Raw genomic sequence first — 14,298 nt, 5'->3', positions numbered from 1 at the left:
TTTTAATAACCTTTTTGCCTGCATTGGTTCATTTCAAATGCTCCTCTGGTGTGACAAATTTTTAAATGTACTGTACAAATATTTTATGTAGTCTTTTAAATTACAAAAGTCATTAAAACTGCATGTATAACAATTATGAAATAATTAGCAAGTTCTGTTTAAAATAGTTTTAGATGGAGTACAGTATGTCATACTCTAGGTCAACAGCTCTATGAGAATATTGCATCACTCTCATACCACCTGTATTGAAATCTCAACTTACGTCTCGCACACACCATATGTGATAAATGCTTTGTAGGGGACACAGAAGTGCCTATAAGACAGCTCACTAGGTTTTGGAGCTAATCTACTTCTCTCAAACATATGCATTGTGCTGTGTTAGAAAGAAAGATTTTTCTAAAGGTGGGAATAAAGCCAAATGAGAACTGCATTTAGTGTATTGCAGAAATGTGAAGTTTTAAAGGTGAAGCGAGTGCGCTTTCTCATAAACCTCTGTCGGGGCCTAACGGTGCTATTTTTGGGGAAAAAAAATCTGGTAGCACTTCTGCTATTTTATCATTTAGCTGACACTTTTATACAAAGAGTACACTTATTAAAGGGACCGTCCCCCTGGAGAAACCTGAGGTTAAGTGTCTTGCCCAAAGGTGCAATTATGATAATTCATGAGTTGCTCCTTGTGGGATTCAAACCGACAACCTTCTATTTATCAGCCTACAATAGATTTGCAACTTTCTGGCTACTTAGTTTACCAACCAAGTTGCTGAGGATGTAAATGTTTAAAGGGGTCATATGATGCGATTTCAAATTTTCCTTTCTCTTTGGAGTGTTACAAGCTGTTCATGCATAGATAAGATCACTAAAGTTGCAAAGACTAAAGTCTCAAACCCAAAGTGATATTCTTTATAAAAGTTAAGACTTGTCCACACCCTCCTAAAACGCCTCGTTTAAACACGCCCCCACATGTCTACGTCACTGTGTGGGAAGATTTGCATAACACTGCCCAAATGTTCACTCAAAGAAAGAAGGCGTAACTTTTATTCTCGCTGTAGAATTTGTTGTTGCCGCCGCCATGTCGTGAAGACGTTGTGAAAGCGAAACTACTTTGTTTGGCCTTCCAAAAGAGGACGATATCCGCTTCGTCATGCCTAGAGCTGATCCGTGCTGGTCGCTGAGGAAATACATCAACTTCGCGCTGTGGTTCGCCGGATCAGCTTTCACCATGGATGAAGCGGAGTCCAGCCCGAGGTCGTCACTTGTGGTTGCCACAAGCCCGCTGGCCGCTCCTTCGTCGAATCTGCCGGCCGCCGCTCACTCTAGCCGTGTGTGACGCTGTGTTTTGTTGTGAAAGCGAAACTCCTTAGTTTGGCCTTCCTAAAGAGGACACAACTAGAAATCAGTGGTTAAGTTGTATATACAACACTGTTCCAGAACAATTCAACTAGGGATGGGCGATTTTCCCGATTTTATCGATTAATTCGAATTTATTGTTTTGCCACGATTTTATTTTTTAGAAATCGAGGAATCGTGATTTTGAATAGAAATATGATCAAATGTTAGAATTAGTCACTTTGACAACATGCCGGTGATAACAGTAAAGAGAAACGAATGATCCAACCACATGTTGGCGCACGGGATTAACCGCTCATGTGTGACGCGCTCTGTGAAGGACCATTAATATAACGCTAAGCGCCATTCACACAGAATGCGCTTTTGTGTTGACAAAGATTTGACGCAGGCAGTGGAATAGGTAATACATGCAAGAAGATGGGAGTGAACTTTTTTGAACTTGAGCGCTGTGTTTTTAGAATGGCGTTTCATGCATGAGACACTGCAAGAGACGCGAGCGCAACAGTCAAACACATACATGTTTACACAGAAAAAACAATGGAAAAGCAGCGCAATTGAATAAAAAACCTGTTAAGAACTACTACTGTATGTCTGATATTTCATGTTTGCATCATGGTGACAGGCTGAAAGCTGCTGTTGTTTTTACAGAACATTTATAGTTAACGGTAGTCTACTGGTGTTATACCTTCAGTCATTTTGAATTTGAATTACCGTGACTTTTGAAATTTTTTAAAAGCATTTTCCTTGTATTATTTCTGAACACATAATATGTATAAGACAAGTTTGTACAATATGTACTTGTAGTTCATGCATCTTTTCTGCAATGATATTAAGTGATTTGTTTAACGTTTACATCATGTTGACAACTTAATGTGTGCTACACTTAGAATAGAATTTTCTTTAACTAGAGGTTTAATAAAGAAAAAGTAACTTGAATCATGTTGTAGTTACATTTTAAAGTTGACTAGTTAAAAATCTTTAAAAAATCGAGAGTCGGTCAAACATTCTAGAAAAATCGAGATTTTAATTTTTTGCAAAATCGCCCCGCCCTAAGTTCAACCCAAATATTCAGATGTGTGCAGCGCATTTTATGGTGGACTGTTTCCTGAACCTGCGGAGTAATGTTAGCCTACAATGCGTCTGTGCACAAAGGCTGTTTCTATAAAGTGGGGCAATTCCAACTTTGCAAGGACAGTCTGGCGCTTCTGACTCACAGCCTGTAAGTACTTTTTTTATATTTAAAGAATTTGCCACTGACAATTCAAACTTTTGAGCAGTGTAGAGTAGCGCTTGTTGTTTCTCCAATCACAGATGCAGACATGGTTTTATGTTTACGCGGCGTGATACGCAACGCAACGCATAAAAAGACAGTATAAGTCATTATAATCTGTAATTATGTCCCCACTTGGTGCAACAAATGCCTCCTTTGTAATGGGTTTTATTGGTGTTGTCTCATTGCGCCGGGACACGGCATCACAGTATGGTAAGGGGAGTAACATTTCCGTCACACGCTTGAGGTATTCGGCCAATCACAACACACTGGATAGCTGGCCAATCCGTGTACACCTTGCTTTTCAGAACGATGAGCTTTGTAAAAATCGACGTGTTTCAGAAAGGCGGGACATAGAGGAGAAACAATAATGTACAGCATGTGGAAAATAATGTGTTTTTTGAACCTTAAACCGCATAAACACCCCTTCAAACGGTTTACCAATCGGTGGATAGTTTTGTACTAGGGGTGTAATTGTAAAGATTGCGCACGCTTCAGTTCGGTTCACTGTTTTAGGGTCACGGTTCGGTTTGGTATGTACTATGTTCAGGGAAAAAAGGACTATGGTCAAATAAAAATAAAGAAAATAATAACAAATAATCAAACTAAAGGCAACAGCACAAATAAATACAATAGAGCAAAGATTCTAATAAAATAAACAGTGTTTTTAAGGTGTTTCATGTGTTTAACAGTAATTTTCAGGCACAGAAATTTAAAAGTAAACAAATGTAAATTAGCAGTGCATATTTCACTGTATAAATTAAAGACCAATCCTTGTTAAGGATTTAAGACATGGCCAACGATGTTTGCAAGGATACGCACAAAGATGGGCATGTTGACATATTTTCTTGTGTTAGTTTGTCAGTTAAAACGCAAGTCTTGACAGACAAATCAATATTTGCTCAGCACGTTACGGACAGGACCGGATTAAGAATTCAGAGGCCCCTGGGCACAATGGGCATCATTTACGAAACGAACGTACGACAGAAAATTGGGTGTACGGTCATTTCAACGCAAAACTTGGAATTTATCAATATGGACGTGAGCGGTGGCTACGATCAAATCTCACGTCTGGTCTCAGCTCGTGTGCGCAAGTTTTTGAGTTACCTGAACTTGCACGCAGTGTAGTTAATATGGTGGAGAATTCTAGAATGACAGCATTTTGTTCATTATTTTCCTGACCGTCAAATGAAGCTCTTTATATGCGTGAATAGCAGCAGCGTAAACAAGAACATGAGGATTCAATCGTCGCATCATGCAACTGCTGCGCTTCTGTGAAAGGAGAAAAACAGAAATTAAGTCTATAAAAGGAATAAAATAAATAGAATCACACAAAATATATAATAGGCTATAATATAATTAACAGATTAACAAAAGGGGGAAAAAAACTAGTGCAACAAGTTATAGGTTGAGCCGGGCTTTAGGTGCTACTGCCTACACCATTGAAGACATTGAATTGATTGCATCTTTTTAAAATCTTGAGTGTCCCAACCAGACATTGGTGGACAGAGCTAGTATAAATAGCGTTTGCCAACAAGCACGCTATTTGAACTTAGTGTAAAGACACTACGAAAAAATTGGGCCCTGGTCCAATTCTCATAATGCCCATTGGATAATTCTGCCCTGGCTATGGATGAGTGCGCACACACATCTTCAAACAGCATGCATGAGTTCTCAAGCGCTTATTCTTTGCTTGAATGTTTCAATTGACGAGACTTAAATCACCCAACATTTAACAAAAAGTAATTTTAGTGCCCTATGAAATATGTTTTATTTTTTCTCAGATTGCATTTTTATATTTTTTCCAAATTGTGTGTTTTCTTTTTAAAATTTTCTGGATTTTAATGGTTTAATTAAATTTTAATAAACAAAAGGCATGTTTAATCAACTAAATTCATGAAAACAGCTTAATAATATATTATTGCGATTATTCCTTAAAAAGAAAGTTTTAATTATTATTGTATTAGTGTTGGTTTTACATTAGATGTGCATTCTACTGTACGACAGTAATATATTTTGTAACAATTTCTTCAAGTTAAACCTTTTAACAAGTTAAACTTTTATTTTGAGTTTGAGTTTCTTTTGTATATGAAGATGATAGTTTTTCTCAAATTAAAGTGTAAAATGCTTATGAAGTGAACATGTCCTAATGCAGTGAGATGGCAGATGCTAAAAACTGTTGTCACCATTCATTCACATAGAGACTCGCAAAACACACAGACTTCATATTAAAACTCCTTTTTGCGGGTTTAATATTTGTGGACAATAGTCCATATCACAATTTGATTTATGTGTATAGATCTACTTTTAATTAATTCATCTAAAATTTGCCAAATTATGTGACATTCCACATTATTAGGGTTGCAAAGGGGTGGAAAATGTCCGTAAATTTCCAGAAAAACTTCCCAAAAATCCCTGGAATATTCCAAAAAAAATCCTGGAAAGTTTCCAAAATTTCTGGAATGTTTCCGAAATTAACTGGAAATTTTCCAACTTTTTGCAACCCTACACATGATACAGTAATTTGTTTGTGATTAGAATCTGCGATTCCATCCATGTTTTCCACTAGATGTGTTGTACAAACACCCTACAGAATGGAAACGTTTGATTTGCTTAATTTTGTCAAGGCATAATAGCCTGCATGTTGTTTAATGCTGATGAGAAAATTAGGGGATACAGCTTGTTTTCTCTTAGCCTGCTGAGATTGAAGGTGAAAATCTGGTAAAGGAGGAAGATAAGGCAGCTATTGTCTTGTGGATAAGATTACTTTGAACTGCACTCTTGAAGTAGAGATCTTAGAGGTGAACTAGATTAGACGCTATTAACAAACTCAAGGTATCTAAATAGTGTAGTAATGTTTTGTGCAGTGCAGTGTGGGCTTTATTGTTGTGACCTGCGCCTGTGTGAAAAGATGATGGATGACGTGATCGTTTGTCAGCTAAAGTGCTTTCGATAGCGTTGGTCATCACGGTGCATGCGAAGCATTTTACGAGCTGTGTTTACAGCCGTGCTGTAAAGGGGAGCACTCTCGCTGCCGGTGCAGTGCAGGGAATGCAGCCATGAGCTCAGCCATAATGATCACGAGCTGTCAGTGCATAAGGCCTCCATCCAGCATGTGTGAATGTAGTCCATCTCTCGTCTGGTGCATTCTGTTGTCCATTAGTTGGTTTTGTTTGTTTCTTCAGGAAGTGAGGGGCAGGGAACTGTTGGCAAGTTGCTTATACTGTTGCAATATACCGATATAAGCTACATAAACGTGATATTTAAAAAAAAAATATATATATCGATATTATGTTTATGCTATATCCAGATACTCCAACAGAGTAGGTGGCTGTATTGCACCTTAAAGCAATAGTTCACCCCAAAATGAAAATGATGTCATCATTTACTCATCCTCATGTCGTTCCAGACTTTCATTCATCTTCGAAACACAAATTAAGATTTTTTTTATGAAACCTGAGAGGTTTCTGTCCCTTTATTGAAAATCCAGGTAACCAAAACTTTGAAGATCCAAAAAGGTCATAAAGTCGTCGTAAAATTAATACAAATGATTTCAGTGGTTTAATCTAAGTCTAGTGAAGAGATATGCTCTATGTATGTGTGATGATCATTGTTAATTTGTGAATAAACCCATAAATTAAAACTGTTCATCATATAAAGTGATAGTATCTCTTCACAAGTTTTGAGTTAAACTTCTTCATTCATATGTGTTTGATTTATGCCACATTTATGGCCCTTTAGGATCTTCTAAGTTTTGGTTACCTGGATTAACATCTCAGGTTTCATTAGAAATATCTTAATTTGTGTTTTGAAGATAACAAAGGTTTTATGTGTTTGGAATGACATGAGGGTCAGTAAATGATGAGAAGTTTAATTTTTGGGTGAACTATACCTTTAAATCTGGTTGTCACGGGTCATAAAATGGAAAAAAAAATAGACAATTTGTAACTACTAATGCTGCACAAAATCATTTAGGCTACATGACTACATGCATTGTCAGCTTATCAATAATATTATTCATAATTGGGTTAGGACCGTGCATGTAAACATGCTCAAGTCAATCTACTTTGGACTGGATGTAAAGAAGTGCATAAAGATGCATTGTTTTGTTTTAAAGAAATAGTTCACCCAAAAATGAAATGAGAATTGTCATTATTTACACAACCACATGTCATTCCAAGCTGTATGACTTTGTTTCTTCTGTGGAACACAAAAGGGGGTTTATTTATATATTCATTTAATTTTTATATATTTTTATGAATGTCTTCATCTCCTGTAGTAAGCTGTTAACTGCTGCAAAGGGGATCATTGTTTCAGTGAATTTAACTAGGCAACCAAACAAGCATGATTCATGAACAAATTATTCAGACCGTTTTTGTGAAATGGATCAACAGTTCATTAAAAAGATCTCTCTTAAAATACTGATTCTTTCATGAATCGAACGTCGCCAGTGAGCGAGGTAAGAAGCGCTAGAATGAATATCGAGATTTTCAGTCTCAAAACGTACTTAAATTAAGACTGTAAATATGCCTTCATTTATATTTGGAAATTTTACCAGTATTTGTCTAGTATATCTAATCATATAAAATATAATATGTTATTGTTCCCCTATACATAAAGTGCAGGTTTTTTGTGATAAAAAAATAAAAATGACCTTGTGCTGCCTTATGAATCTGGAAATTGTTTAAATATACATGTTATGCTTTACATCATGAGCTTGTAATTATTTCATTGTAAATAAACTGAACTGAACATATCTGAATCTCTCTGAAAAGAAAGTGTTCGCCACATATTTAATAAACCAGTCAGGGACACTAGAGATTTATGTAGATTTATAGAGAGCCGTTATAGTAATGTACTCTGTAGTATTTTAGAATCGCCTGGGGGTCTGTAAGCAACAGCGAAGCACGAGTCCTTTCCTTTGTGGATGATATATTGTTGAGTGTTTTTGGCTCTCTTTGATGAATTCAGGTCTGCGTGTGCACTTCCCACATCTCCTACTGTACAATGCAACCTGTGGAAGCAGCAGTAAATTGCTGCTTTTGCACAACATTAGCACAGTGGGTTCCCAAATGACAAGCCCAGGCTATGATTGCACCAGGTTAATTTGATGGGACTCAAAAACAGTAATATGCTGTTGTGGAATGTGCTCGGATGCTCTTTTGTGCGTTCCAACTCCCCAACCCCCCTTCTTCCACCAACCTTTCACATAACACACAACACACACACGCACACACTCTCATACTATCCCTTGTCTGTCAAAACTGGAGGATTGCCAGCATGTTTGTTCAGGCCAAACACGTACACACACCCCAGTAATCAATATTTCTCTCTTTCCCTCTATTCCTCCATATTTCATCCCTCTTTCTTACTCTCCACTCCCTCCATTCTCCCTCCTCCCTATCTCTTTCCTCATCTTAGTCATTCGGACTATATTTACCTCTTCCAGCCAAACAGAATTCCAATGTCTGCCTGTCTCCCCCTTTCTCTCTCTCTGTCTCCATCCCTCCCATATTCTGCTCATTGCTTCTTCTTTGGCCTCTTAATTCTTTCTTCCATTCATCTGAAGGACTCGTCAGGGTCAACAGACCAACAGGCTTAGAGACAGATAAATAAAACAGAGGGAGAAAGAGAATGCAACAAAAAGAGAATAAACCCAGAAAGCGGTGACAGAATTGGGAGAGAGGGAATATTATGTCAGAGATTCCTGGTGCCTGGTGATTGCAAGCAATTGCATTAGCACCTGAAGTCATGCAGCCAGGAGGAGGCTGCTACAAAAGTAAATTGAAAATGATTTGCTTGTATTGCGTGTGTGTGTGTGTGTGTGTGTAACTGAGAAAGAAAAGAGCGTAAAACAGCATGGAGGCACTTTCTTGCATATCAGCTGCATAACCTCTTACTCTTAAAAAAAATCATTTTATTGGTGTGTGTGTGTGTTCGGTCATGTGGGTATGACGAATTTGTGTGGGTGTTTATATTAAATTTTTTTTAAATTATTCATTCACCTTACAGTAAGCACCATCCATTCCTTGACTCTTGACTTGTTTTTATTAACACACACACACACACCTTAGAAGCTATGTTAGTGGGTGCCTTTCGTAGATGCTGTGGTTTTGTTCTAAAATAATGATATTTAGGTCAATGACGTGACGCTTATTTTTTTGTGCAGATCTTAAAATGTAGCCTGTTCATTACCAATACATTAAAATACAGTAATTCATTCATACAATGAATTGGAATACAACTCCTCTGTTATGAACTTTTATTTTCTAAACTAAAGAAAATGTTGATAGCTTTTTAAAATATAAAAAAATATCAGGGTGATACAAGATTCCTGATATCATAATGGAAAAAAAAAATTATTATTGAAATAGTTTGGCATAATCTTTTATTATTATTTTTCAGAAAGAAGCTGCTTTCTAAATTTGAAAACTTTTGCGGTGTGACTAACATGCAAGAAAAAAAAGGACTCAAAAATGCCAAAAATGTAACCATTTAAAGAGTTGCTGATCTCATATGAATGTGCATGATTTGATTCTTACTAAACGTAAGACTTTTTGAAACAAAATATGAAGTTTCACCTCCAATCTCACCCCTAAATCTAACCCTCATTGGGATGTAAGTTGATCACACAACACATGCAAATGGTATCTTACAAAATTCATATGAAATTTTCCCCCAGTTCACCAAACCATAAAATACTTAGGAATTGCAGAGTGTCATGGAGGACTCCTGAATAATTGGCCATGTTGTTTGGCCATGGGGGGCAGTCGTGGCCTAATGGTTAGAGAGTCGGACTTATAACACAAAGGTTGCGGGTTCGAGTCTCAGATCCAGACGAAATTATCAGTGGGGGGGAGTGAATAACCAGTGCTCTCTTCCACCTTCAATACCACGACTGAGGTGAGACCCTTGAGCAAGGCACTGAATCCCAACTGACAATGCAATTCAATTGTGGTTACATCAATTGAGTTTTTCCACAAACCATATGAAACAAACATGAATCCAAAGAGTACATTTCTAAGAACTTGTGTTTAAAGTAGATTTATAATAATAGCTAATATAATATTTTTCCTTTTCTTTATCAAGGGCACTTTTTTTTGGTCATTGACCTATTTAATAAATGCAAAAAATCCCTCATACAAACCTGTTGCCATTATGCCATTATTACATTGAATTGAAATGTAAATTGAAAACATGAATTGGCTGATTTGTGAGCCTTTCAAATAGTGAAGACCACTTTAGATGTCCTCACAAGATGGTTTCAGGCCCTCACAAGAACAGATAAACCTGTACACACACAAGCTCACATGCAGTTTCTTTCTATCCCTCTATCAATTATCCTCCTGTGTTGCTCCATTTCACCCTGTGTCCTGAATAAAAGCCCATTTCATTTTCCTCCATTTTTTGTCAGTTCTTGTGCTTTCTTGCCATTTTTCTTGTTCTAAGCACTTACTCTCTCTTTAGGCTTTATCTCTCAAGTGTTTTTTAAAATGTATGCAATATATTGCTTGTATGATTTTATTTTAATCAGAGTTTCCCTCTTGCTTTTCCTTCTTGGTTTCACTCAGGCTTTCTTTGTACCCTCACGTTTGGCTTCCTCGTTTATTGCCATGGTCACAGTACCCACACTCTCTCTGCTATTGGCCCTGGTAGAATGGGCGGGTCAGAGTAGCTCCTCCCCTCATCTCTTGCTCCGGCCCCGAGAGCGTGAACGGGACCCGGTGGCATCAATGCACTTCAACATCGCAGTGATCCATGTGGGCTCAACGGTTCAACAAGGGGAAGCAGGGGCTACAGCAGCTGCGGGTAGGGTGCCATACCCGGGCTTCGGACGTGTACACAGCAGCTTTGGTGAGAGTGTCGTCACCCAGTGGGGATCCGCAAACGTAATCTGGCTCCAGGTCTGTCCGATAGAGGTCATGCAAATTAAACTGAATTGATTTTAAATTTAGAGTAGCCTCAATACCACTTTGTTGATTGTGAACTGAAGTGTGAACACAAAATCACTTAAGCATGAGTATTCATTCCTAACTACAAAAGTTAATGTGGTGTGAATGAGAACGTGAATGTGAATTACCTACAGGTGAATGACAGCAGCCCCAGGACGCTGCTCTCTCAGCTGTGTGAATTGCTGGCAGCCAGGCCCCTTCAGGGACTCGTGTATGAAGATGAGAGACCCCTCCCGCTGGCCTCTGGCCCCCTGGCCCCCATGCTGGAGTTTGTTTCGGCCCAGACCGGCCTCCCCATCGTTGCTGTGGGAGGGGGAGCAGGTCTGGGCAGGGTACCACAGGTATGATTGTTTAGAGAATTTAGGTCTGGTCACATTCACCATCGCTCAGAAGAAAATTCCAATAAAAAAACTAATCCAATGATTTCAATAAGAATCCACGCAATTAGGAGTTTTGCAAAGTTTCCCTTAGCTGCTTGGTGAGTCTGTGTGAGCGGTGCTTCATACATTGCTACACTAGTCTATTAACAATGGAACTTTGAGATGTGACCGCATCCTTAGAGTTTGATTTTACTCTAACTGCATTCAAATTAGAAATCAACTAGTAATTATTCACAATAAATCTATAATCTTGAGTTGATCTATCTTTTCACAGTGGAAATATCCTGATATAGACTGGTGCAAACTAACTGAATGATTTTAAATACAGAACCAAAAGTCTACAGACAGAAACATGTCCTGTTTGAAGCATTTCCTGTAACCCTGTGAGGTTTAAGCTAGTGTCAACAAATTCAAAGTCAAATTCCTCTTAAAAGTGATTGTACCCAGCCAGTGCGATTGATTTTGATTCTGAAATATAGTTGTCTTGAAATGAATAGTGTGTTTTCCTGATTAACTGTACAGTCTATGCCATTTAATAGGACAATAAAACTAGGCCACTGAGGATTTCTTAGACCTGTCACAGTGAACAGTCTCAGACGCACTTTAGCGGCACTGAATTATTTGACAGTGTTGTTGTTTCTGAAAGGGGAAAAAAAACAATATTGGAGTTTCTTTGGACTGTGGAAATTCATCACAAACATCTCTCTGCAAGCTTTTGGTGTTAATGAGCTCAAACACTTGCTAGATAGTGTTTGGCTTGCTGCAGTGCTATAAGGGCATTGTTTGTTAATGGTACCACCTGAGGAGGACCGTTAAACGGACAGAGATAGGGCTGCCATCGTCTGTCGGGGGCCTGATCGGGGCACACACCGATAACTGTAGGAAGGGATGGCATTACTAACATCCATTTGTATAAATAGCAAGGGCAAGGGTCATGCATTACCGCTGCAGGCCATATGGTCTGCTCTTTTTTTCCCTCTTGTGTTCACTGAAGTGCTTCGGTCTGTGTTTTGCAATTTCAGTTGCTCGTCTCAACATGTTCTCCCTAGCACAGTATGAAAACAAAAAAAGTAAAAAGACATTTTCATTCACAAATGTTTTGTTTATCATTATATTATTTACTCTAGAGACATGATATTGAATCCTGTCGATGAATCCTACACACTCTCGGACCCACGCGTACACTCAACGCCATTGCAAATTCAATTTTAAGCTGTGTGACATACTGCAGTAACGATCACAGTCACTAAAGTACCTCCCTCCTGTTCCTACAGCGACTGTATATCTCGGTAACTCTTTATAAGAAATTTAATTTCTATTATTAGATATAGTCTTCAATCACAGGAAACGTAGTTAGTTTTACCCTTAATTGCACTGCAGAAGACAAGCTCTGTCTACTGTTATGATTAGAGAATGTCACATTAGAAACAGTTCAGAAGAAATGTAGTTCCCATGATGCCTTATGCAAGGAATGAATCAGCTGTCTTTAGTCTTGGGAAATGTAGTCGTTTACCATCTCAATTACTCTGCAGGAGACCGGCTCAATCTTCCTGCAGTTCAGCTCTTCCACCGCACTCCAATTGGAGGTGATCTTTGAGGTGCTGGAGGAGTATGATTGGACGGCCTTCTCGGTGGTGTCCACACGTCACCATGGCTACCAGGACTTCCTGTCAGTAGTGGAAGGTTTGACCGACGGGTCATTCATCGGCTGGGAGAAGAAGAGCATAGTGATGTTGAATTTAACTGATGACCCAGGAGGAGCACGCACACGACGGCTACTGAAAGAGAATGAAGCACAGGTAGAGAGGGAAGGTCATTGCATTTCTGTCTCACTTATTCGCTTACTATCTCATTTAATCATTCGTTTACTCTTCCTCCCTCCACCGGACATCCCTTCCTGTCCTTAACCATTTCTTTTACTTTTTCTTTCGGTTGTTTTTGCCACCATCTTTCTCTGACCTCTCACTGTCCTTCCTTCATTCCTCTCTCATTCCCATTCCCTTTCCCATCTCTACCTATATTTGTGTAATGCGTACGTGTGTGTATGTGTGTCACAGGTTGTCCTCTGTCTCCCCCTGGCTCCAGGCTGTTATTGTTCTGTGTATGTGTGTGTTAGAGGGTGTTATTGTGCCTTGTGGGTCCCAGTACACTGATGTCAGTGTTAATATAACATGGAGCCTGTGGCGGTGTAGCCCAATGCCGTATGCATTAGATTCAGTCTGCAGTGCTTCTGCTCAATTACACACACTCACTCTGAAATAAATATTGCACACATACATAAAGCATGCATGTATAAACACACAGAAAGTTGCATAGTAGAATATATAGAGTGCAAATGTATTCTTAGACTATGCTGGCCAGTATGACAGTTGGTAGATATTGGTATACCGTTTATAGTACTGCAGTGTATCAGCTGTATGATTTTAAATAAATAAAACACTAAGCAAAAAGTTATAGTCTACACACTGTGTTGCAGAGTTGTTTTCAGTGTAGACAACTTTGTTGATTGTAATGGGAGCAATTTAGTTTTGATATTTCAGCGAGTATTGGGGATTGTTTTCAACTCAGTTGTACTGATGCCAGACTTATCATTCATTTCTTAAGAATGATCTTATCTTTGGGTTTGGGGTCATGTCAAGATCTTGATATAAAATATACAGTAAAAATTATATGAATGCACAATACCATTTGGGTTATCAGTTAAAATTGACTTTTTAAATATCTTCAATGTATTGTTATTATATTGTTGTAATGTTATGAATATTGTTGATATTGGATAGATATTGACCTATTTTGAAATTTTTATTCTGCATTCTAATTTCTAATTTTATATTTAGATTATCTTTATTATCTGATGAACACTTACAGTTGATATTTAAACAGTCATTTTATTAAAATAAAATAAATTTAATATTAATAATTGTAATGAAAACGTTTTTTTAATTATTTGAATTTAAATAGGTTATCATCAATCGATATTTGAATATATTGACCTATATTAGTTATTTAATTTTCATGCTAATTTCTCCTGTTTTCACATTTAGGTTATATTTACTATCTCCTAGTAAAACTTGAAGTTAATATTTAAAAACACAATCTTAATCATTTTATTAAATTGTAATGTTTTTTATTTATTTAATTATTAATGTTGTGATGCCTACATTTAATTTTAAATAAATTGATTTGAGTTTTTTATGTTTTATTTATTATTATATATTAGGAAAAATAATGTAGGATTTTAATATCAGCTACTGTATTTATTGGTTATCAGCTATAACATCAAATACTTATTGGCTTATCATTATCAGCTAGAATATTAAAATTGGTGCATTCCTAAAAATAACTCTCA

At 37.6% G+C, this 14,298-nt stretch overlaps 1 protein-coding gene across 1 annotated transcript in view; it reads left to right on the top strand.

Moving 5' to 3' along the window:
- Positions 1-14,298, top strand: part of LOC107598406 (glutamate receptor ionotropic, NMDA 2D-like) — a 76,379-nt gene that overhangs the window by 21,210 nt on the left and 40,871 nt on the right. The window contains exons 3-5 of the mRNA XM_016289728.1: positions 10,189-10,521; positions 10,704-10,910; positions 12,482-12,748. Coding sequence (XP_016145214.1) covers positions 10,189-10,521; positions 10,704-10,910; positions 12,482-12,748 — 807 coding nt within the window. The remainder of the gene's footprint in view (positions 1-10,188; positions 10,522-10,703; positions 10,911-12,481; positions 12,749-14,298) is intronic.

This window comes from Sinocyclocheilus grahami, unplaced genomic scaffold, assembly GCF_001515645.1.
Source record: "Sinocyclocheilus grahami isolate Dianchi unplaced genomic scaffold, SAMN03320097.WGS_v1.1 scaffold251.1, whole genome shotgun sequence".
Classification (NCBI taxonomy): domain Eukaryota; kingdom Metazoa; phylum Chordata; class Actinopteri; order Cypriniformes; family Cyprinidae; genus Sinocyclocheilus; species Sinocyclocheilus grahami.
The sequence above is the reverse complement of the archived record's forward strand: the minus strand, read 5'-3'. Positions and strand labels throughout refer to the sequence as shown.